At 46.4% G+C, this 23,501-nt stretch overlaps 1 protein-coding gene across 5 annotated transcripts; it reads left to right on the forward strand.

Annotated features, from left to right (window-relative positions):
• The first annotated feature begins 44 nt into the window (after positions 1-44).
• On the forward strand, positions 45-23,338 carry TCAF2 (TRPM8 channel associated factor 2). Of its 5 annotated transcripts, XM_048294244.1 has the most exons (10): positions 45-345; positions 821-1,050; positions 8,237-8,360; positions 9,107-9,794; positions 12,259-13,229; positions 15,110-15,204; positions 16,219-16,432; positions 18,000-18,239; positions 20,096-20,433; positions 22,090-23,338. In XM_048294244.1, the coding sequence occupies exons 4-10, from the start codon at positions 9,139-9,141 to the stop codon at positions 22,333-22,335; spliced, it is 2,760 nt and encodes a 919-aa protein (XP_048150201.1). In that variant the 5' UTR covers positions 45-345; positions 821-1,050; positions 8,237-8,360; positions 9,107-9,138; the 3' UTR covers positions 22,336-23,338. The 5 variants fall into 5 exon arrangements, with proteins under 5 accessions (XP_048150201.1, XP_048150203.1, XP_048150202.1 ...); XM_048294246.1 differs by lacking the exon at positions 8,237-8,360 and having other exon boundaries at positions 821-1,054; positions 9,165-9,794; XM_048294245.1 differs by lacking the exon at positions 821-1,050.
• Positions 23,339-23,501: the final 163 nt, after the last annotated feature.

Below are 23,501 nucleotides of genomic sequence, written 5' to 3' on the forward strand. Positions count from 1 at the left end.
GGGAGGGACCGAGAAGTTTCTAGAGCGGCCGCCGGGCTGCCGCAAAGTGCCCGGCCGTGCCAGGGGCCGGGGTGAAAGTGTGCGTCGCCCCCGGGGGCGGAGAGGCCGGCGGGGCGGGGGTGAGGCAATCGCCTGGCCGCGTTACGCTCCGGGGCGGTGGGGACGAAGGAAAATAAGAGGAGGCGGAAGAGGAAGAAGAGCTTATTTCTGACAGGAGGGGAGGGCGCGCTTTTACAGCGCTGAGCTTGCAGGGCAGGTGCGCCCACCTCTCGCTGGTGATGCAGGGGAGCCCGGCCCGGCAGCGAGGAGGAGCTGCTGCGTCCTGCCCTGAGGAAGCTTTACATTGTAAGCTGCATTTAAAATAAAACTAACCCTCCTGCCCCCTCAGTTTTAGCAGCCCTGTGCAGATGCATGGCTTGTATTCTTTTTGCACACCACGCGATACTGGGTGGTCCCAGGAAAGGTGGTACAAGTGGGCACAGTAGCATCGTGCCGGCAGCGAGCATGCAGCCCGGGGAGCTCGGGCATCCCTTGGTTGGGGTCTCATTAGGAGCCATGTCCTTGAAAACGATTTGTTACCCAGGACCAGGAAAGGTAAAGACGTGGTTAGGGCACGGAGTTTAAGCTCTGTGGCTTGCCTGTCTGTATCCGTCCGGATAAAGTAGCACCGTTTTGTGCATCAACCTGCTGCTGGAGTATTTAGGAATGCATAAAGAAAAGTAGGTGCTCTCTCTGAATATGAAGAACATTGGTGCAAATATGTAGGAATTAGCAGACCAGTCTAATTCTGGGCTACTCAACATCTGTACATGCTTCACAGGTGGTATGACACTTCTGCAAAATCCAGCGATGTAAAATCAGGCTAGAACCTTATCCATCCTCTTCGCCATAAATAACGAAAGCAGGAGTGTTAAAAGGGCTCAACTTTCCACTGCAAGCTTTTAAGATCCGCCCCCCGGCCACGCAGCGTTCCCCACTCTCTCGCACAGCGCGGCACCTTTCCCGGCCCTTCTTGAACTTTCCTCTCCACCCGCTCCCTCGGCTTTCCCGGTAGGTACTGGGCTCGGGGCTGGAGCAGCGCAGCCCCGCCCGCCGCTCCTGAGCGGCGCCGGGGCTGCGCAGCCGCGGCCGTGCCGCGCACCCGCGGAGCGCCGGGCAATGGGAGCAGCGCGCTTCTGGTGCGCCCGCCGCGCTTGCATATCCAGCGTGAAGCTTGAGCCGTCAGTCACCAAAGCGGTGACGGAAGGTGAAAGGCAGCAGGCTCGCAGTGCCCCGGAGCTGCCTTTCCAAGCCGCGTTGCCGTCTCGCGGCACCGGGCAATGCAAATCCCTGGAGTGTGAGCTTGCTCTCTGAGGATACAGGTTGCGTCTGACCTGACTGTGCAACCCAGAGCTGCTCTGTGCCGGCATAAAGCTGTGTCTGTGCCTGATGCACAACGACTCCAGCAGCCTGAGGTGGGCTCTGCCGGTGCCACAGGAAAGTAGTAGCAAAAGAGACTAGAAGAACCTGTAGTTACTCTAGCAGGAGGGGGTAAACGGCAAAATCTACGGGTTTCCCCTGAGAAAAAACATGCTTTTCAACCCTACGCAAACCTACACTTTAGTATACTTTCAAACTGACTCAGAGGGAGAAGGCAGAGAAGGAAAGGATTGTGGTTTCTGTGTGCATTTGGTCTAGAAGCTTCTTGCTGCTCTCGATTTGCAGTTTAACATGGATGAGTTATTTGGCTGCAGATTAGATCTGTAGGAGGTACAAAGCTCGTTCTGTGCATAGACTGTAGACCCTGATACACTGAGGAACACAGAGAGAAGCATCTGAGTTGGTTCTGGTCCAGCAGGTCTAGCAGGTCTTGTTGGGGGAGGCACAGCAAAAATATAGAAGATAATTCTTCATGTAATGAGTTTGTACAGTGCTAAATTTACAATCTCCAGTCAGCATTAGCACACAAGTTCTCTTATGCTCTCAATTCATCTGACATCTTTTTTTCATCTGCATTTTCTAATAATAAACCAACTATATGTTGGTTTAAAATAAACCTTTGCAGGTCATTCTGTCTTATGTTTGGCAATGAAGTTTCTGTTTGGGACTGGTACCTTTCCAGCCGCATGTTTTCTACTTCATAATCTAGCATTTAAAAATTGCAGTGTGTGTAACTGGTCTCAAATTATCTACAACTGCCAAGCATGCTAGAACCAAGTCTAATAAAGTAATAAGTAGTAGAAAGGAAAGGAGATCTTTTAGTGGAGATCATTTACAGATGTTACACAGCTCATATTTCCAGCCATCACACTGTTTTCAACGCAGCAGTGCAAGCCCTTACGTAAGTAATTTAAATACTGCAAGCAATGTTCCTTAGTAACTTTTCAAAGACTGCTTAGATACTGTTTGAGGGCCTCCCTGAAGGGCTGTATGTGCAGGGCTTTATGGAAAAGGGGACAGAGACAGCAGCAAAAAGACAGTGAGTGTTTGGGGTGATATCGATGCCATAGTGCTTTCAGTAGGGTGTGGATGGAGGGAAGGCAGGTCGGAACGGTCTCTTTTCTAAGCCCCTTTTAAGGCCTGCTTGTAGTACCACAGCATTGTAAAGGAGCCTCATGTCAGGCCTGTTTTCAGAAGATACATTGCAGACACAAAGGAAAGATTTCAGATGGGTACGCTTAGGTGAAGAGAAAATGAAAATTTTGGCAATAGTGCTCAGGCACAGTGAAAGACAAGTGAGATGATTGCCTAAGGCAGCAGAGAACATCCTGAGCAGTAAAATGTCCTGAAAAAACAACAAGTTCCAGCAAGAGTCTAGAACCACCTCCCAGGACATGAAGCCAACCTAAAGCTGGTCATCGACATGCTAGATTTAGGAATAGGTTTATGTATAGACTTGCTAAAGATAACAAGGCTTGAACTTAAAACGTAAAAGATAGTATAGGGCAACACAGCTCAACTTTATCGACAGATCCTACACAGGCAAGGGCAGGACTCGAGGTGGCCTAAAGCCCATCAAGATGGGAGAACCTTTGGGGTGCTGTCAAAGGGTTGACGCCATGGCTGGAGTCAGTGTGATGTATGGGATGACCAAAGCCTCACCATGACACGCTGTGGCCTGGAAGTTCATTTGCCCAGCTGTGTTGATCGTGCTGGCACCGCAGACTCCCTGGAACTGGGAAAAGAAGTGAGGAATGCATGTCTGTACAAGCTCAAAGATGACATTTCAAGATAACAGCAAACAGAATAACCAAAAAAGGAACAACCCTGACTATTCATTTGTGATTGGAACAGGAACTGAAACCACACTCATCAAGAGCCCTGGGTTCACGCTTGATTGGCTTGAAAAGGCTGAGCACAGGGTGTAAGAAAGGAATAAAGGCAGAGGCCACACACTCTGTGTTGACTGGGATTGGCCACCAGCTGGCAGGTGGACTGACAGCCAGACATCAGCAGGGACACCCCTGATGCCAGCTGCCAGGGAATACAAAATTCAACCCAGCGTGGCTTGAGTGTGGTGAAAACCTTCCTGGGGAAACTGATACTGAAAAGATAGCTCAAACACCATGGGCAAGAGTGATCATTTATGCACCCATGTTATTTGAAGTAAGGCTTTAAAACATTGATTGATTGCAACAAAGGGCCAAGTAAACTAGTTTGTTTGGTTTTTTCACTTGGCATACATTTCTTCTGAGAGACTGTTTGGTTACTGTCAAAATCCCAAGGAAACCCCAGAGGCTCATCTGCTGGTGTGTCACACTTATACTGAGCTGGAAAAATACATGGCTCAATAGATCAGGGATAGCTTTAATGATTTCTCCTTGCTGCATTATAAAAAATAACAGTGAAAAGAAGGAAGCAATGCTCAGTTGATGGAATTGCACATTTTTTTGTTGCAATAAGCAGCGCTACCATTGAAGTCCGCAGTAGGGCACAAACCTTCATCAGTCTAACCCTACACTCTTATTTTGTGTGACATGTCAGTGATAGATTTTTAAGCTGCCCATCACCTGAGTTATGCCTTGCCTGTTCTTCAGTCTCAGCTTCACTGAGCTATCCCAGTATCCCTGCTTTCCCTTGCTCCCCAACAAGATATAGCAAATTAAGTTCTGTGCCATCCTTTTAGTTTAGGAGGATAAAGCTGTTGTTTTTCCATATTCATTACCACATCACTGCAGGCTGCAGTAGATTGGCATGGCCCACACACATTTTCTGCTCCTTTTCGAATGAAAGCAGTGGCGTTACACTCATCCCCTGCTTTAAAACCGAGCAACATTTACAGTGGAGTGATCTGAGCAGGCATGCAAATGAGACTCAACCCTTCCAGCGCCGGGCTGGAAAAGGGCTCTGTGTCTGCATTTCCCGGGGATTTCCGAGATGCTCTGCTCCCTGTTCACCAACAGATGTCAACACTTTCCTAAAACTACGGGCCGTAGGACTTGCAATTAGGCAAGGTCTAATTTTTAAAAAATTATTAGCTAGTAAGGTTATGATTTCTTCCGTGCTTCTGTACATGGATTTCTGTTATTTGGTGATTTCATTTATGTGATATGTGCTGTCCTTTTTAGATCCCAGGTATAGATTTTCAAAAATAGTAAAATTAATTATAATTCAGATGTTATTTACCTTTCAAAATGCAAAATTAATTTTAAAATACCTGGTCATGTTTCATCAGCTGCTTTCATTTTTTTCTTTCCTTGCCTTGAAAGCAATTAAGATTACTGGTCTTGTAATGTATGTTTAGACATTAAGATTTTCTATTTCTTTGCATCCCGTTAGCCAGTGAGTGTACCCTAATGTGTCCATGGTAACACCACCAGAAAGGATGGGCAATTCATGTTGGTTTTTTCCTTTTAAAACACAAAAACATTTTACTAGGCTTGAAAATTGTAATGTTTTGAAACCTATTGCTGTGAAGTGCCACATGAAAATAATGCCAATAACAGTAATTACACGTGGCAATTGCCTGATTGATTCTGCTGCACTTTTACTAAAAAAAACCCTTTTTTTTTAAGGCTTTATCAATTTTCTGTCTATTTCCTAATAACTCTTAGGACTGTCATTGTTAAAAATAAATAAATACCTAGAATAGCTTCCTTTGGTAATTGCTATCTTGATCTAATTTTGGAGTTCTCATTAATTTGCAACCTAATCTACTTTTTCTTTGGCTCTATTTCCCTTAGACATATTTAACTTTGTTTTTTTTACTTTTATTATGTAACTCTGGAAAGGTTTTCATAATGTATTTTCCCCTAATTTTGTATTTCCCATGCAAGCTTTCTTGCTTGGCTTCCCCCCACCTCTCCATCCCTTTTCTCCTGCTGTGTCAGAGGAAGTTCAGATTGGATGTTAGGACCATTACAGTGTCTCACTACTGTCACCATAAAAAATGTCTTCCTTATAGCCAAATCTACGAAATCCAAATCTACCCTCTTTCAGTTTAAAACCTTGTTGCTGATGAACAGGCATAATGAAAATAAGTATTTTTGTCTCTTCAGCAAATGCCAAACATCAGCATTCCTCTCCTTGCTCAATTTGTTGATAAACATGGGAAGAAGCAAGAGTCCACCAATTCCTTACTGCCTACAGACTTTGCGGCATTCTTGATTCTTAGTTACTGTGCAGACAGCTAGGTTGCAAATCTGAAAGAGAGGAAAGACTGGGAAACCCATGGGCCCACCCTAATGAGGAAGAACAGCCAAATCCCTAGAAATGGTGTGTCTCACTCACTTAGGCTGCCTGTGTTCCTAACAGATGAGACACCTCAGTGCCTCTTTTGTCCTGTCCCTCACAGATACTGCACAGTCCCATAATTTTTACTCATGGAGGTCCTCCCATGTTTTATAGAGACCTTAAAGACTCACCTGAAAGTGACTGACCACTTAACACACAAAATCTATTCCCATATTCACCCTTAGAGCTCCCCCAGCTCATCTGTCTCACAGATATTCTTCCTGAGTGAACCAAGGGGTATTCCTTCCTTTGTATCGTATCTCTTTTGCCTGTGTGTGATGTCTTTTGGACAGCAGATGATGGAATCTTAAGTCTGCATTTAATGAAACCAAATTACCTTCCCATCACATTTTTGTCCCTTTTCCAGAGACAGAAGAAAGGCTAGGAGAGTACTAGTCATCTGGCAGGGTTTATAAATGTTTGCTCCAATACCTACTCTCAGTATTCTCAGCTCTGCAGGGAGTGAGAATCCTCTGGAGGTGAGAGGTGAAAGGGGTAGGAGGGAAGACGAGGAATTGAGAATCTTTGTCTTGAGACACTGTCATGGAGAATTTTTACTTCCACATTAAGAGGGAAGGCAGCTAGGAGCAAGATCTTCCTCTTCCTTCTGTGTGTGCCCAGGTCTAGTGGTTGTTTCCTCCTAATTGATGTGAGAGACAGCAAGCTCAGTCTTCTGCAGCTTCCTTCAATTCTTGTTAGACAGGTATGTTCTCTGTCCCTGCTGTTTTTTCCATTCTCTCTAGAAAGAGGAGATAATCTGTAGTTGTGTCTGGTCTGGGTCTGATGTGTGCACTTCTTTCCTTTTCTCCACTCTGAAATGCTTAATACAGTTGAAATGGAGAAATTGTGATTACATGGGAATTGGGTATTCTGTTACATGGCCGCAGTTGCTTTCAGCCAAGAGAGTTAAAATCCTTTCCAAAACAGCCACACCTTGTTCTGGATAAATGCCAGGGTGCAGCAGTGCTCCTAGGCTGAGAGCATAGGATGTTAGCTTTCAGATCCTGTGATAAGAAGAAAGGTGGGGGCTAAGAACTTTGCTGAGCTTACATCAAACCTCATCCTGTGGGTCGTCCCCATGTAGAATAACTGAGCATCCCAAGCACAAATACAGGCTGGGTGGAGAATTGAGAGCAGCCCTGCCAAGGAGGACTTGAGGGTGTTGGTTTAACCAGAAGTTCAGCATGACCCAGCAATGTGTGCTGGCAGTGCAGAAGGCCAACCGTGCCCTGGGCTGCATCCAAAGCAGCGTGGTCAGCAGGACAAGGGAGGGGATTCTGCCCCTCTGCTCTTGTGAGGTCCCACCTGGGGTAATGCATCCAGCTCTGGGGTTCCTAGTACAAAGAAAACACAGACCTCTTGGAACAAGTCCGAAGGAGGCCATCAAGATGATCAGAGGGCTGCAGCACCTCTCCTATGGAGACAGACTCAGAGAGTTGGGGTTGTTCAGCCTGGAGAAGGCTCCAGGGACACCTTATAGGGACACCTCAGTAGAGAATTTCTTCCTAACGTCTAACCTAAACCTGCCCTCTTTCAAGCCATTCCCCTTTGTCCTGTGATTACATGCCCTCACAAAAACTCCCTTTCCAGCTCTCTTGTAGCCCCTTTTAGGTACTGAGGATGGTAAGACACTGGCACGAGTTGCCCAGAGGAGCTGTGGATGTCCCATCCCTGGAGGAATTCAAGGCCAGGTTTGATGGGGCTTTGAGCACCTGTTCTAGTGGAAGGTATCCCTGCCCATGGCAAAAGGTTTGAAACTATATGTTCTTTGAAGTCCCTTCCAACCCAAACCATTCAGTAGTTCTGTGATCCTATCATTTAATATGAGCTGCTGAAACTATCCACCTGCTTTTCCTCTCCCCTGCACCATGATCAGTGTGTCAGTGTAGGTACATCGGTATCGAATCCACAGAAGCCACCAAAAAACCTTCCGTATTTTCTGAGGCTGTGTTACTTTGCTGCGTGATTCGTAGTAAAACACCCTAAAGCACTTAGACCTGTAGGGCTTCTGCAAACCCAGGGACACAAAGCTGGGACTCAGACTAAGCCAGCAATCAAGCACTAGGTTACTGGGCAGTGTAGTTTTTATCCTATGTTAATCAGCAGCTTTGACTCATCAATCATATGCAAAACAATAGTGGACTCCTGTGACAGTTTTGGTGAAAAACAGAGGTTCTGGGCATATCCAGAGGATGACCAATATTGTCATTCTTGATCAGGTTGCCGTTTCTAAGCACCCTGAGGCTTGTGACAAATCCAGATCAAGGATGCAGCTTCTCCAGAACTTGCCATTTTCGTGTGTTTGTATGACAAAGATTTGCTTTCAGGGTAGCCAAACATGAAGTGTGCGTGAAGCCTGGTGCTGGCACGGGATGCTGCCAGGGAAAGGTCCACGCCCCTTCAGAGCAGTTCCTTCCCTTGCCGTGGGTGTTGTGCTCAAAGTCACTCTTCTAAATCCTGAATGACACAAACTGGGTGGGACTGGGTCATACTCCCATACCTCAAAGCCTTCCTGTTTGCGCAGCCACAGCCGCCCCAGCTCGGCAGAAGACAGGTTTGGGAAAAAGCTGAGCCAAACTTTCAAACTGAAGGAGCCTTAACAACAGAGTACGTGTCACTCACAGACCTCAAAGGGCTTGGCAATCAAGGTCAGTACACTCTCCTTACTTCACAGGTGGGAAAACAGATGAAACAAAGCTATGGGACAGGGAAATTATTTTCTTGAGATTGTGAAGCAGTTTGGATCAGGGAACCAGGGCATGAATCTCCTGGGCCCGGACCTGCTCTCCCGGGTACTGTGCACCTTAAACTCACAGTTATTGCAGGGGAGCTGGTAATCTCCATCATTTTTGCTGACTCTCCTCCCTCTCACAGCACCTCCTAATACGAAGCACAGGCTTATAGTGCCTAAATAGAGGTAGAAAAGTGCAACTTTGGGATACAATGTTGCAGCAACAGCATGTAGCTCTGTATGTATCCAATTAGGAGCTAAAATGTGAACTTGTGTTTGAATTATGTTGTGCATTGTGTTGATACAGTCTTTTTATTTTCTCGCTGTTCCTGTGTAAACCACCTCTGCCATACAAGTTCCTAGTAGACTTCCTGGAGCCTCTGGCACTTCCCCTGTTCAAATAAATTGCTAATGGGAAAGTGAATACCTTTATTTCCCTGTTTTCCTCCATGGTGCATAGCAGAATTCGTTGAAACAGTCACTTTGTCTCCGTAATTGTGGTATACTTGTCACTTCTATTTAAATGTGTAAACAGTGTGATAAAGCTAAACAAGCAAACAAACAAACCAAATCCCTGAAAAAATTGTATCCACAAATCTGACTCCTGTTTGTTTTGAGTTCCTACTTGACAACAAAAAAAATTGCTCTATGGGGTTGTTACAGCTGTTCCTTGTTGCTGAGCTTTACTGGAATGGATGTTGGCCTTCTCTCCACCAAGCAGGAGTGTCCTGGAGATGAATCCCTGTGCCACCTATGAGCGGTTAGTGGATGGTGTCGGGCCGTGGGACTTCACTGGAGGTTTTGTTCCCTGTGAGCTGCTCCTTGTTGGAGAGGATGCCTACCCTGTGCTCCTGAGCGCTAAGAAGCAGGTCCTGATTGCTGTTTCACACTATGGGAAGGGCCACATGGTGGTCGTTTCCCACGAAGGAATCCTGAAGGACCCTAAGTTCTCCCAGTTCCTCAGAAATGCTGTGGAGTGGCTCAAGCCTTGCCCAGAGGCCCTGGTTGGGGTTCATCCTAAGTTGGATTCCCTGTCCCAGGTGCTGCTCGGGGCTGGCACCCGAGTGCAGGCAGGGGCAGAGCCCAGCCCCTCCATGGGGGTGTTCTGTATGGATGCCTATGACAGCTCCCAGGCCAAAGGCATTGTGGAATTTGTCAAAGGGGGTGGAGGGCTGCTCGTTGGAGGCCAAGCCTGGTACTGGGCGAGTCAACACGGCAAGGAGAAGGTGCTGTTCGAATTCCCTGGGAACCAGGTGACCAGTGTGGCTGGCGTGTACTTCACAGGGAACGCCGTGGAAAAAGGTGTCTTCAAAGTCGCCAAGAAGATTCCCAAGATCCCATTAGTTGTCCCGTGAGTATCTGAATTGCCCTCTCTTTAAACCTCTGATCAGGTTATGCAGGTGAGTTATTTGTACAAGATTTGGGAGGTGAGAGGTGAGGGTGATGGTGAGTGCTGCTTCTTTAATAGCCAGGATGGAATTGTTGCCTTCCAGTCTAAAGGGGACCTTCCCATTCTTTGCAACTGGAAAGAATGCTGTCTTCAGCTGCTTCCAGGTCAGCTGGGCCAGGCCCAGGGAAACCATTCAAGGGGAAGGAAATGAGGGGAGCCATCTTTTAGAGCAGCCTGCATGATCAAATGTACCTGAGTGAAATGCAGCAAAACAGGAACAGGAGGAGAAACTCCTCTCCTGCTCCCCACACATCTCTACATTTAGGGCAACTTTCCCACAGCTGAAAACCAGGTTGGAGATGAAGCAGCAGGCCAGCTCTTGGGGCCAGGCTCTGGCTGACAGCTGCTAAACCTGTTTAGCCTGTTCCTTGCAGGTAAGACCCTGGAGCTGGTCAGAGCTGAGGCTGGGTGCCTCCTCCCTTCTCAGCTTCTGACATAGGCTGTGGGCAGGAAATCTCAGTGTCCTGGTTTGTTTGGGATTCCAGCCTGGCCCTTTGGGTCCAAGATTATCAGGTGTAAAACTCAGGGCTGTTACAACTCATATTGTACAGCTGACCAGACACTGGAGTCCTGGATGTTGCCCTGCCATCTTCCTCCCCTTGCCAATGGCTATGCCAGGCTCTTTCTCCTGCCACTTTCTGCTGAGTTACACAAGACAGAGCAGGTTCTCCAAGGAGCCTTAGTGCTGCTGCACTTCCTCTATGTGGCAGCTTCATTTCACTGCAGTGAAAGCCACAGCAATTACAGTAAATCTCCCTACAAGTCTTTCCTTCACAGCCTTTTCCTTGTGGATATAGAGCACTAAATTTCTAGTATTTTCAAACAATTAATGGAATTTGATACTTTTTGTTGTTCACCAGTAAAGGTCATAGAGAGCTCTGCTGTTGAATTCAGTGAAATGCTTAGGACACAGCTAACAAATCAGGTTGCTTAATTAAAATTTGCTGGTTGCTTCTTGTTACCACCTGCACTGCACAGGCATGTTCCCACTGCTTCACGCACAGGGCATGGAAGAGGGAGAGGGGAGACGAGTTCAGAAGAGAAAAATTACATCACAATTAACAAGACTGCAAATGATAACTAAGGGTGAATTACAACCTTGTTTGGTTGTTTTTGTGGGGATTTTGTTTGAATCCGAAACAACAGAGAAATTTAGATCTCAGATTTCTGTGTAACGCAACAGCTCTGTACATCTGGGTCTTCCTGCCAGATTTGTGTGCAGAGAATCAGACTTCAGTCTGAGGCAGGGGCTGTGCCATATGCCTGGGCACATGCTCTGTGTGACAAAAGGTCTCAATAAAGTAATAATCAAAGAAGAGCTGCAGATTTAATTCCTGTCCTGCGGGCATGAAGAAGGGCAGCATCATTTATTCTCACTGAGTTGGCTGCAATGGCCGTGTAACAACAGATACTTCACAGGTGCTGAGGGAAAAGTGTTTGGCAGAACCAAGCGAAAATGTACACAGAGCAAATGAGAGTAATTCAGCATGTCTTTCTCCACAGTGACATATAGGAGTTATATGGAAATAGCAGAGATAAGAAAGCCTTGCACAGCCTAATTTCTTTTTATTGTGGAGACCAACAATGTGAGCTAACTGAGGTGTATGTGTTAAGGCTCTAATTCAACTTCTAGTCACTCACTCTTTGTCTAGCCGTGTGTCTGCCTGTCCGTGTAGGCCATCTGTCCTAGCACTCCTTTCTTCAGTTCTCAACAGTGGCAGAGCTTGGGAAAAGACACAGAAATGTTTTGGGCTTGCCTAGCTTGTAAAGGCTAGGGTGGGGCAAGTAGAGAAAGTTTCTCTTAAAGGAGGTAAGCCAATTCCCACATTATGTCCAGTTTAAACCTGCAGTTTTAAAAATATGAAGGGTCTGATTTTTGAGTTTCTACAATGTGTTTAGATTTTCAAGTGGCTCTTCAAAGTCAGAGGTCTAGAAGCTTCCTTTTGACCTATTCATTCCTTTTTTTAAATGAGGGCTGAGATACCTACAGATTTGCTTGGCTGTAAAAACTGAGGCTTTAAAAGGAGAAAAATGAGGTTTTGATGATTTTTTTTTTTTTTTTTAATGGAAGAACTGACAGCATGATGTACTGGGATGGAGGAGAAAGAAGAGGCAAGGATGGCCACTGAGAATAGCTCAGTCGGTTAGAGCACAGTGCTAATAATGTCAAGGAGGTGGCTTTGATCCCTGTATGGGGCACTCGTTTAAGAGTTGGACTCAGTGATCCTTCTAGAATCTAGATCCTTCACTCAGAATATTCTGTGAAATCAAGAAAAGAGCTCCTTAAGTTTCAGCTATGACACCAATTATTTTGTGCCAAGGATTCTGGGCAGGGGGCTAACCTGGACCTCTCTTGGTTCTGCAGGCACCAGGCCACCCTGAGCCTTGATGCCGAGTCTCTCCTGCGCGGTGTGTCGGAGCTGGATTTGACGACGGGGGGCATCCCCTCCACCTTGCTGGTGCACGGAGCCCTCTCCTTCCCGCTGTGCCTGGACAGCTCCCACCGCTGCCTCTTGGCTGCCGCACGCTACGGCCGCGGCCGCGTGCTGCTGGCGACCCACGAGAGCCAACTCTTCTCCCCAAAGCTGGCCAGATTCCTGCTCAATGCTGTCTCCTGGCTGGATGCCGGGAGGAAGGGGCTGGTGGGGGTGGATCCCCGCCTGAAGACGCTGTGCGGCCTCCTGTCTCAGGCAGAGGTGAAGTCGCAGGTGTCCCAGCTGGCAGGCGGCTTCAGCGTGTACTGCTGCTCTTCTTACAGCAACGGAGATGCCGAGAGGATCCACGCGTTCGTGGCAGAGGGAGGTGGCCTGCTCATGGGGGGCCAGGCCTGGTACTGGGCTTCCCAGAACTGTGGCAAAGCCGCTGTGGCAAAATATCCTGGCAACAGGATCCTGAACCGCTTTGGGCTGAGCATCCTGGGGCAGAGAGGCCAGGCAGCCAAGTACCCGCCCGTGGGCCCGGGGGAGCACTACCATTTCCGCAGGGCGCTCCTGCTCTTCAGCACGCAGCTGCAGGAGCGCCGGGAGCTCACGGAGCCCCTGAAGGGCTGGCTGCCCCGGCTGGCACAGGACTGCGCTGCCTTCCTGCACATCCCAGCCCACGACTGCCCGGCGTATGCTTCGCTCCACCGCATCCTGACCAAAGTGCTCAAGAGGAGTGGGATCCCGCAGGTCAGCAGGCACTGCCCGGTCAAGAGCAACTCCAAAGAGGCAGTGCTTCTCTGCATGGCGACCGAGCTGTCCCTCACCATGACAGACTGCGGGGCCCTGCTGCAGAAATCTGCTGCTGGGGTCTGTGCCCTCCCTGTCACTGTGGAAATTGATGGCACAAACCCAGGTGAGGAGTTATCTCTCTTCCTATCAAGGCATCCTGTTGCTGGGAGCAAGCAGTGGGGTGCCTGCCCTCAGTGTGCCTGTGTCTGTGGACGCCTGAACGTGGGCACAGATGTGCAATTTCACCGTGGGCTTGAGAGGAGGCTGACCTCAGTGCAGTGGCAAACAGGCTCCTTTTGATGTCAGCACCCTGAAACATCCCATGGAAGTCCTGCTTCCTCCCTGTTGGTGCACAGGCACTGGCTGGAGAACCCCTAACAAGTGCCACAGGGCACCTGCACAGCACAATGGCTTTGGCAGGAAACCTTCTCTGAGAAACCTTGGACTCCACACTGCAGGTTGCTGTTCCTGTAGTTGTGCTGATACAGCTGTCTATGGAGCCATCCTACAAAGAGGTGGGAGTTAGAAACAAAAGGTTTATTTGTTATCTAGGTAATTTCAGCCTGAGTTATAGCACAGTCCCACAGCTCAGTGTATCAGCACAACAGAAGGAAGATTTGGTTTTGAGGGTGAAAGATGCTGGAAGTATGGTGGGAATTTCTTGGGTTGACACCATCACTGAAGCCAAGGTATTGAGTAAATACACCATTAATGATTTATCTAAGCTTAGGCCTTGTACCTGTATCAGCTTGCTGAGATTCCTGCTCACAACTGATATGTTTAAACTCTGGGTTAAATTCCACTAGTAAGGTTTATCCTCTGGACAGACTTTTTTGGTATTAGAATATGATTTAGAGGAGTTGTTTCCGAATTGTTCTAATGAGCTAAAGGAGGCTGTTCTGGAATGGCAATGTCTGAGTGCAGTGGCGGCGCAGAGAGAAAAGTTGTAGAATAACTTCTCACTGGTTTTAACACTAATGAGTCAGGACAAAAGCAGAAAATACTCAGAATTTGTGTCATTTCACATAAACAAAAAAGAAAGAAAAGCTAGCAAACCCTGCACACCATTTCAAAACTCCCTTTCGTGTAAATTCAGCAAAACTGAGATGAACTGGTAAAACACTGTGATATAGTCTAACTTGCATTTTTCCTTGGATTGGGTTGGGCTTGACAAAACTGGTCCTGCTTTCTTGGATGACAGGAAAGGTTGTAAGCTGGGTGCTTAATGACAGTTCAGCTTTTTAGGACTTCTGGTGTTTGGTTTGAAATACGCCTAAGTAAACTTTGTGTCAGAACTAGGGAGTGGAATCTGCCTGATCAGTACAATAGAGATGGATCCATTTTGCACTGTAAATTCTGTAAATTGCAAGTGTTTAAAGACATTCATGCTGAGGAGACTTGCATTTCTGTGGGAAGACTGTTTAGAAACATGCTGAATTCTAGTGGCACCCTTCTTACAGGTACACCTAGCACAGAATCATCTTTTGAGGCTTTCTCATCACTTCAGTCAGCTAGAAATGACAATTCTTGTGGGCTCCAGTTTGTGCTGGACTAGTCACTAAGGAAAAATGTGATGCCACTGTTAGTCTGTTATTTGGGAAATGTTTTATGACCATTACAACTTCAGCCATGTTTAATACTACCACAGTTGGCACCTCTCAAGAGGGCTTTAGGATAAGAGGATCTGAGTGTAGGAGGTGTTGAGGTTTTGGCTTCTTTTTTTCCCCTTATTTTTGAAGGATAGTAGTAAACACATTTAAGCTTTGCATTTCCAGAAGTTTAAATCTGGGTGGGCTTGCTTGCTAATGGTGTGATGATTTTGTTCATTTCTTTGAAAATGTTTTTGATAGGTTGGGTAAATGCGAGATGGTTCTGTGAGTGCAGAGCAAGGGAAAAGGAAAGGATGGAAGATTATTCTTCTGTTGCAACTTGAAATCTCCAGGATCACTGATGGTCTGGACAAGGAAGTGCTTGACCGTTCAGGACTGTTCTCTTACGTTTTAGGAAAGACAGCCTGGAGGAGCACAGGACTCTATCTCCCCGAAGGGCACACAGCAGTTATCACCTGCCCTTGCCTGGTGGTCGGTGCTGGTCTGAAGGTAAGCTCGCTCTGCCTGGCATTGCTTTACACCTGTGTATTTGTTGGTTGAGCGCTCAAATATAGCACGGGGAAGGGTTTTCTCCTTAATGGCTTTCTCCTTAATACCTTTCCCGCCCTTTCCTACTGCTGCCACCCTGTGGCACTTTAAATGCTTTGGCATCATTTTTTCACCTTGTGTCCTCACACTTTGCTTTTGCATTCCTCCTGTTCTGTGTGCTGGTGGGATAATTGAGTGTGGCTGCTGCTTGAGGGCTGCTGTTTTTTGTTCTGTTACGGTACAAAAAAACCTGATCAAGGTGATTTTCAGGTCCGAAAAAAGTACTTGTGCCCTTCTATGAACCAAACTTGATTCCATCTCTCCAGATCTCTCATAAATTCCTTTGATGGTGCTGTCACTACTGCTCATGTAGATGTATCCAGATGAGATAGGCACTATTACTTGGGATCCTGTTCTCTGCAGAATACAGCAGAGGTAAATGTTTATCTGCTTGGATATTTTTTGCAGCGACCTTTCTGCAGCTGAAATGCAAAGTTAACTCAGGTGCTTCTGTCTGATCCTGAAGCCATATGCAGTCTGTTTCACTGTGAGAGCTCTAAGGAAGAGGCACGATAAAAGAAGCCATTTGTGACCACATCTCTCCAACTCGTGTTATAGGAAGTGACTTTGATGCTGGTGAAGGGTGGAGGAATGATCAATGCAAGTGCTGTGCAGTGGAAGAAGTCACTGCAGTACCCTGACCTGCTGGTGAAGGATGTAGTTGAGCCAGGAATACTAGAAGTACAGCTGTAAGACTGTCTGAGACAGGGCTAGCATTAACTTCTTTTTTACTGTGTTTACTGCTTCTGGTCACCACAGGCTGAAAACTTGAACTAGGCTGGAGTCAGAAGGCTGCTTCTGTGTGCATGCTCTGTAGGGACAGTGCTGCAGTGGAGAGCTCAGGGTGCTGAGGTCAGCCTGCCAGGCCACACTGGCACACCTTTGACCAGCTGTTCCTACACTTCTGCTTGCCAGGTGCAGGTTGGGTGTCACACAGATGACCTCTCTCAAGCCAAGGAGCTGAAACGGGCACCAGTGGTAATACGAACCTGTGATGTTGCCTGCCAGAAACAATCCATTTCCTGCCTCTGGGGTGGCCTCATTTACATCGTGGTACCAGCAAAGAGTGTCCTGGGGAATGTGCCCATCACGGTGGAAGGGGCAGTCAGAGCTCCTTTCTTCAAGCTTGGTAGGTTTGTTTACCTTGGTGCTTTTTGCCCGAGGGCTGCTCACAGATGCCATTGTCCCAGTGACTGAAAGTAAAGATTGTGCTGTGCTTAGGAAGGTCTTAGAAATACTCGGATTTAGGAATACCCAGATTTATTTTCCTTGCTATGTTGTCCTCTGGGATTCCCATTTTTCTACTCATTTTTAAGAAGGGTAGAAGGGAGGTCCCCAGGAGCCACCAACCTGTCAGCCCCAGCTCTGTGCCTGGGAAGATCATGGAACAGATCCTCCTAGATTATATGCTAAGGCATGGAGGACAGGGAGGTGATTTGGGACAACCAGCATGGCTTCACCAAGGGCAAGAAAGATGGGGACAAACCCTTTAGCAGGACCTGTTGCAACAGGACAAGGGGCAGTGGTTTTAAACTAAAAGAGGATCAATTCAGACTACGTATAAATAAGAAGCTTTTCCACCATGAGGATGGTGGAACACTGAAACAACTTGCCCAAAGAGGTGATGGATGCTTCATTCCTGGAAACATTCAAGGTCAAATTGGGCAAGACTCTGAGCAACTTGATCTAGTTGAAGATGTCCCTGCTCATAGCAAGAGGGTTGAAGCAGGTGACCTTTAAGATCTCTTCCATCCAAACTATTGTACAGTTCTATGAATCTCTGCTTCTGGGTAAGTCATTTAGTCACTCTGAGCCTGCTATGTGGCTGGGAGTAGGTGAAAGAGCTTTCACAAAATGGGCATGGTTTGTCCACACCAACATTTCTTGGAGGCTGGAGTTGTTATTTGTGATGGAAACCGTTGTGCTTGGGAGGGGGAGACTGATCTCTGCCCCGGCAAAGCATTCTTTGTGCTTTGCCTGCACTACTGTGCCCCCGTATGGACATTTCTAGGCCCTACAAGACATCTCTGCTGAATGTCCCGTGTTTCCAGCAGTCTTCTCTCTTTTCTTTTCTTTTCTTTTCTCTTCTCTTCTCTTTTCTTTTCTTTTCTCTTTTCTTTTCTTTTCTTTTCTCTTTTCTTTTCTTTTCTTTTCTTTTCTTTTCTTTTCTTTTCTTTTCTTTTCTTTTCTTTTCTTTTCTTTTCTTTTCTTTTCTTTTCTTTTCTTTTCTTTTCTTTTCTTTTCTCTCCTCTCCTCTCCTCTCCTCTCCTCTCCTCTCCTCTCCTCTCCTCTCCTCTCCTCTCCTCTCCTCTCCTCTCTTCTCTTCTCTCTCAAACTGAACAGAACCAGGGTTGTTATGTGAAACAGCGAATCTCTGCTGGACAAAAAGAAAATAGATACTGGAGAAACTTGATGCTTCTTGTTCTCTGATACAAACCAGGGATCTGTTCTCGCTATGCTGTTCTGTTATATGCCAGTCCTTTTCTATTTCCTACCTATTAAAGAGCCTGAAGAGGCTTCCCAAGAACAGATTGAGGACTGGCTGTTTAACAGCCACCACCCTCAGTCACGCAACTACCACATATTGTTTTCCAAGAAATTTTCATGCCCATGGTCTCTTTCTCCGACCTTGACCTCTGTGAGCATACTCCAAAGTCAGAATCGTGCTTAACTCGTTTTCTGCTTTGTTGCTGTAGGGGAGACCTGTGAAAGGCAGTGGGAGGCCTGTATCCGGCACTACCCTGCTCCCTGGGCAGAGCTGGCTGTGGAGAATCTCATCCTGACAGTGCCATCTGACAGCATCCACCACATGGAGGACCCACGGCCGCTGCTGACCCTGTGGAACGAGATCATGGTGGCGATAAGCAAGTTGGCAGCCATACCAGCAAAATTCCCAAGGCCAGAGAGGATTGTAACAGATGTCCAGATCTCATGTGGTAGGTACATTGCCATATGGCCTTCTCCAGGGCTAAGAGGCAAGTGGCCTCTAGCAGCAGTGTCTGTTCCTTCAAGGTTATTTTGCTAAAACCAGACTGGGAACATATGTGAGGTGTTAAATGACTGTGACCCTTGCATAATTGTGAGCTACTCCATCAGGGTGGAAACGTGGTAAGGCAGGGCTTGAAAAACATACTGACCTTTCTGTATGCTGCTCTCAAAATTGGTGCTGTCTCCTCAGCTGTTCTCCTGTCGGGGTGTGTTATGATGCAGAGCTGCTGACTGCAGTGGCTTTAGCTCACATGTAGTTACTCATTCTCCCTCCTGAATGCACTGCAGAGCCAGTACAGCTGGGAAGCAGTGACCCGATTTCTATTTTTTCTCTGGCTCAGCCGCAGGACTGTTCACAGGACAGTTAAACCTCTGGGTGCCAACTTGCTGGAGGTGGGCTCACAAAGGGTATTGTGGGCAAAGCTTAGCCTGAAAAGATGTGTGCCTGAGATGACAGCAGTGGGGAAGTAGATATGGTATTGCTGTCAAAGGCCAGGAGTGTGTATTTTTGCAGCTGACGTTCCCCCACTCCAGCTTTTCCAGTTATGAACTGAATGCCTTCGATCTAGAATCAAATTATATGGTAAACATGGAGCTTTGCAATAAAAATTTTGCTCAGTTTTTTTCTAAAATAAACCATTTAAATTCTTCATCCCACAATGAGACAAGGGCTTGGCATGAGCCCTGATGCCCTAAACTTTTGCTAAGCAACAATGGAAAGAATTTGTGGCACATCTTCGGAGTGTTAGGTTCTGCTATGCTGAGCAAATGCCAGTTAAAAATATCATTGTCTACAGACATAAAATTTCTTCTGGCTTGGGTGGACTAAATGGTTTCACTCACATTTCTGGATCTGAACTTTTTGGGTGCTAGTGATTGCTAATTGCATATATCCCTCTTATTAAAAAAGAGGAAGCTCAAGATCTTCACTAGTTCCTGCAGAAAACAGTTCCAGGCCGTTCATGTTCATGTTCACTAGTTCCTGCAGGAAGAGGATTGCCATTCCTGTTCACTCACGAGGCTGCCTCTGTGTGAAGGGCTGCTTATCCCCTGCTGCAACAGGTGTTTGAATTTGGGGGCATTGCTCTTGCATGAAGTTCTTGGAATCTTCAAGAAGGAGGACCAATTAGGGAAGAAGACACCAAGGAGACATAAGTAAAAGCCCTTTCAGTGCAAGTTTCTTGCCTAGCAACCTGCTGGGAAGTTGTTTATGGAATAGCTATCCTGCAAGGTTACAAACAGGCTTAGGTATGACGGGCTTTGCAGCTGTTAGGCATGACAAACTGTGTTTTCCATGTGTCTCATTCACACCACTGCCACTGGAGTGCAGGCCTGCAGTATTCCCACTCTGCACAGGAGCACTCAAGGAGTGCCATGGTGCTGAATCACATTATTGCATGGTTGTGTTGGTGTCAACTATGCTCAGCCTGTGAGAGTCCAGGTGTGTTCTGGGCAATGGCCAGGCTTTTTTCCTCATCCTAAAACCTCAACTTCAGTCCAACCATGAGTGTACATTTATGTGTATAAAGGGAAAGCAGGTGAAGCTGTGCTTAACTGATGGTTCAGTCCTGCCTTTACTTGTTGGACTGTTGTTAGGGTGACTATTTGTTAGGGTGAAATTTGATATGTTTCCTTATGTCACACTAGGAAAAGTTGGTCATTCATGGTAGTAAAAAAAGTGTTATTTGTGAGAGGGAGGAAAGGCACTAGAGAAATGAAAAAAATAGGAAATAAATAATAACTTATGTCTCAGAAGCACTGAGGTGAGCACTTACTGGCACGTGTTGTTACCTGTCTCCTGCAGGCTGGATGCATTCTGGCTACCCCATCATGGGCCACCTGGATTCAACGAAGGAGATGTTAGATGTGAAGCATATGAAAACTTCTGGTCTTTGGGGTCCCGTCCATGAGCTGGGACACAATCAACAGCAGCAGGCATGGGAGTTTCCTCCTCACACCACAGAGGCCACATGCAACCTCTGGTCTGTCTATGTTCATGAGGAGGTGCTGGGCATTCCCAGGCATCAGGCCCACCAGGCACTCAGGCCACAGTGTCGGAAGGAAAGGATAAAAGACTATCTGAAGAAAGGTGCTCAGCTGAAGGACTGGAATGTGTGGACTGCTCTGGAGACATACCTGCAGGTAACAGAGAAAAGTGTGTGTGTGTTCTTAGTGCAGTCACTGAAGCCTGTGTCAGAGGGATGTCTGCAGCCTGGTGGCTGTAGCTGTGAAGCCTTGTAAGTGTTTCATTACTGTCAGGGCTTATCTTGGGCCCAGAAAGCACCTGAGAGGTAAACAGGCAGAGTGCCTAAAGCTGATGTCTCCTGAAAACCTTCCTTTGCCAGACTTGGGCTTAGCCACTCAGGGAGATAGCTTAGTGCTATGTTCTAATCTTTGGTTTAGCCACTCAGGGAGATAGCTTAGTGCTATGTTCTAATCTTTGGCTTAGCCACTCAGGGAGATAGCTTAGTGCTATGTTCTAATCTTTCTCCCTGGAAGAGAAACAGGAACTGCTGCTTGTTATGCAACATGGGAAAAGGAGGATCAAACTTGAGCACAGCTCTTTAATCCAGGGCAGATTTCCTGTGGGATAGTGGGCTAGTTGTCAAAAAACCTTGGCACTGTAAAGTGTCTAGAAGAGCCAGGCTTTGAACAGTCTCCTGGTGAGTTACATGGCCTTTTACAAAACACACGAAGAGGAGGGTGTTCATATCATTCAGTGCACTGGGTGGAGCCAGTGTAGTCCATCAAGTGACAAGAGGATGGGCTCAGCTTATCCTCCTGCACAAGGAACTGGATCCCTCACTGTGGTCGAGACTAAAACATGAACCCTGTCCTAGATTAAAGTGCATTCTCTCGGGAAGCATGCAAGAGAGATTTCCCGCTTTCCCTTAATCCTCCTAGAAACAATTAGCCTAATGGAGAGAGCACTCAACCTGATTTTAACTGGGACTGCAAAGCAGATGTCCATTATGATAGCTTGAGCTACTGACTGTTGTGAGGTGAGTATCCCTCAGCTCCCTTGTCTGAGAGCTCTCACACTTCATATGAGCAAAAGAGTATTTACCGGAGGAGTATTGATCCTGCTTTTTCCACATCCTGGAGAAGCACCTGGATCATCAAGCTGAAGAGTCAACCTCTGGGGGTTTTTTTGGTGAAATGAGTAATAAAATATTTATACAGAGTGAAACAGTTTTAAGAGGAGGAGAATTTTTCCCACAATACCTTACCAGTTTGGCCACTGCCTCACCGCCTCACCCACACTTATAGGCTGGGATCTCCCATCTCCTATCTGGTTCCTAACAGGACTGCTGGAATAAATGTGACATGAAAGAACAATTCTAATTCTGCAACAGCAGTTTTTCTGTAAGAATTCCTTTTGTTCTTATTCTTAGCCAAAGCATGCCCTGTTCATAATCTCTCCTTCCTGTTTTCTCAATACTCTTTGTTCTCCTGTGCTCCTTCTTTCTAGCTATTCTGTCAGTGCCCCCTCTGATGCTTTTTCACTGTCCCCAGAGCAGCAGCTTATATAATAGGTTGCTGACACTTCTGGCTACTCCCAATGTATCTTTGATCTCTGTTTGTTTTGGGAGGCCAGTGTAATGGGGAGGTATTTTTCTGTACTTTAGTGCTGTTAGTTATGTTCTGAAGCCTGAAAGTTGGATGCTTTCATCTAAATTTACATTCGTTCTAAAAGACACTGCAGAGGCCTGTGGAATTTTCTACTGTGTGTAACACAGGAATAATGCCAGTGAAATGATAACTTAATTGTTTTTACACTGCATTCTTTTCCATCAGTTGCAGGAAGGGTTTGGTTGGGACCCCTTCACCCACCTCTTCTCAGACTACCAGAAAATGTCCTCCATCCCAAAAGACAACACTTCTAAGATGAACTTGTGGGCACAGAAGTTTTCTCAGCAGGTGAATAAGAATTTGGCTCCATTCTTTACAGCCTGGGGATGGCCTATCAAGAAAGAGTTGTCTGTGGAACTGTCCTCTCTACCGAGCTGGGAACAGGACCCAATGAGATCCTATAGACCATAAAGGAAAACTACCTAAATCTTGGTTCTCATACTAGCTATGGCCTATCTTTTTCTCCTTGTGTGCTACATGATAGCTCACTATGTGCTTGGATTTATGCTGGATTCTTCAGCTTCCTGCTGCCAGTGGAGGCCAACCCCAACAGAAATTCAACAGGGATCAGCAGATCAGCAACCACCTAAGCTATCTTCTGAAGGGTTAAATAATCAATGAGCTTTGTTCTGGGTTCTTCACCTCAGGAGGAATGTAATTCTGAGTCAATTCAGTTCCTACAGAACCTTTCTCTTATGTAATGGAAGTTTTCACGGTGGACCAGTCACTGGACCAGTTTCAAGGACTTTACCATGAGAGTATAGATCTTTAAAGCAAATAGGAGCCTCCACAATGCTGTATTCTTAAGTTATAATCTCAGTAGCATGAGATTTTCACTATTATAATAATAGTGAAATATAATAAAATCTCAAATTTTTAATTCCTCTAATTATGCAGAACTTCCACACCTATCGTGAAAGTGGCCTTATAATGCTTATATACAGGTTATATAATGCATAGTTGATGCTGAAATGCTGTAGGTTTCTTCCTACATTCTATGTCTGTGTGACCCAACAACTGTGTTTATGTGAACAAGTCAGTTTTAAGTTGTAGCTGTCCCTCAACCATAGCCTGACATCAAGATATATGCTGATGAAGGTGGGAGAGCGGAAACAGGGAGGGGATTTGATTATAGTCAGTAATGGTTTAACTTGTGGACTCATCAAAGGTTAAAATACAGGCACTGACCTGACAGCCTGAGGGAGCAGAGGGAAGGGAGGCAACAGTTCATCAAGACAGAGGACCAGCCTTTTCCAAGGTGCAACAGAAGTTCATGTTACTCCCATCTCTTTCATAATTGCACAGCTGTTATGGAGTGTGGAAAGCACATTAACACTTAGCCTAAGAGCTCACTAGTCCCAGCCTATTCCTTATGTATCATTAATAAATTTAAAAAGTCACTGTAGACTTGCAACTTTTGTATGTGGTCCTATTTTCATGTCTCCGTGCCCAGTAAAAAAAGGCCTAAACAGAACTGACCTGAATAGAAGTGGCCTTGGTGGTAAAGTTGGTCAAAGTTGAAAAAAACCACCATGGAAGTCTCTAGTCTGTGGTGTGGCCTCATATATGTCATAGTG

This window comes from Corvus hawaiiensis, chromosome 2 (genome assembly GCF_020740725.1).
Source record: "Corvus hawaiiensis isolate bCorHaw1 chromosome 2, bCorHaw1.pri.cur, whole genome shotgun sequence".
Lineage (NCBI taxonomy): Eukaryota > Metazoa > Chordata > Aves > Passeriformes > Corvidae > Corvus > Corvus hawaiiensis.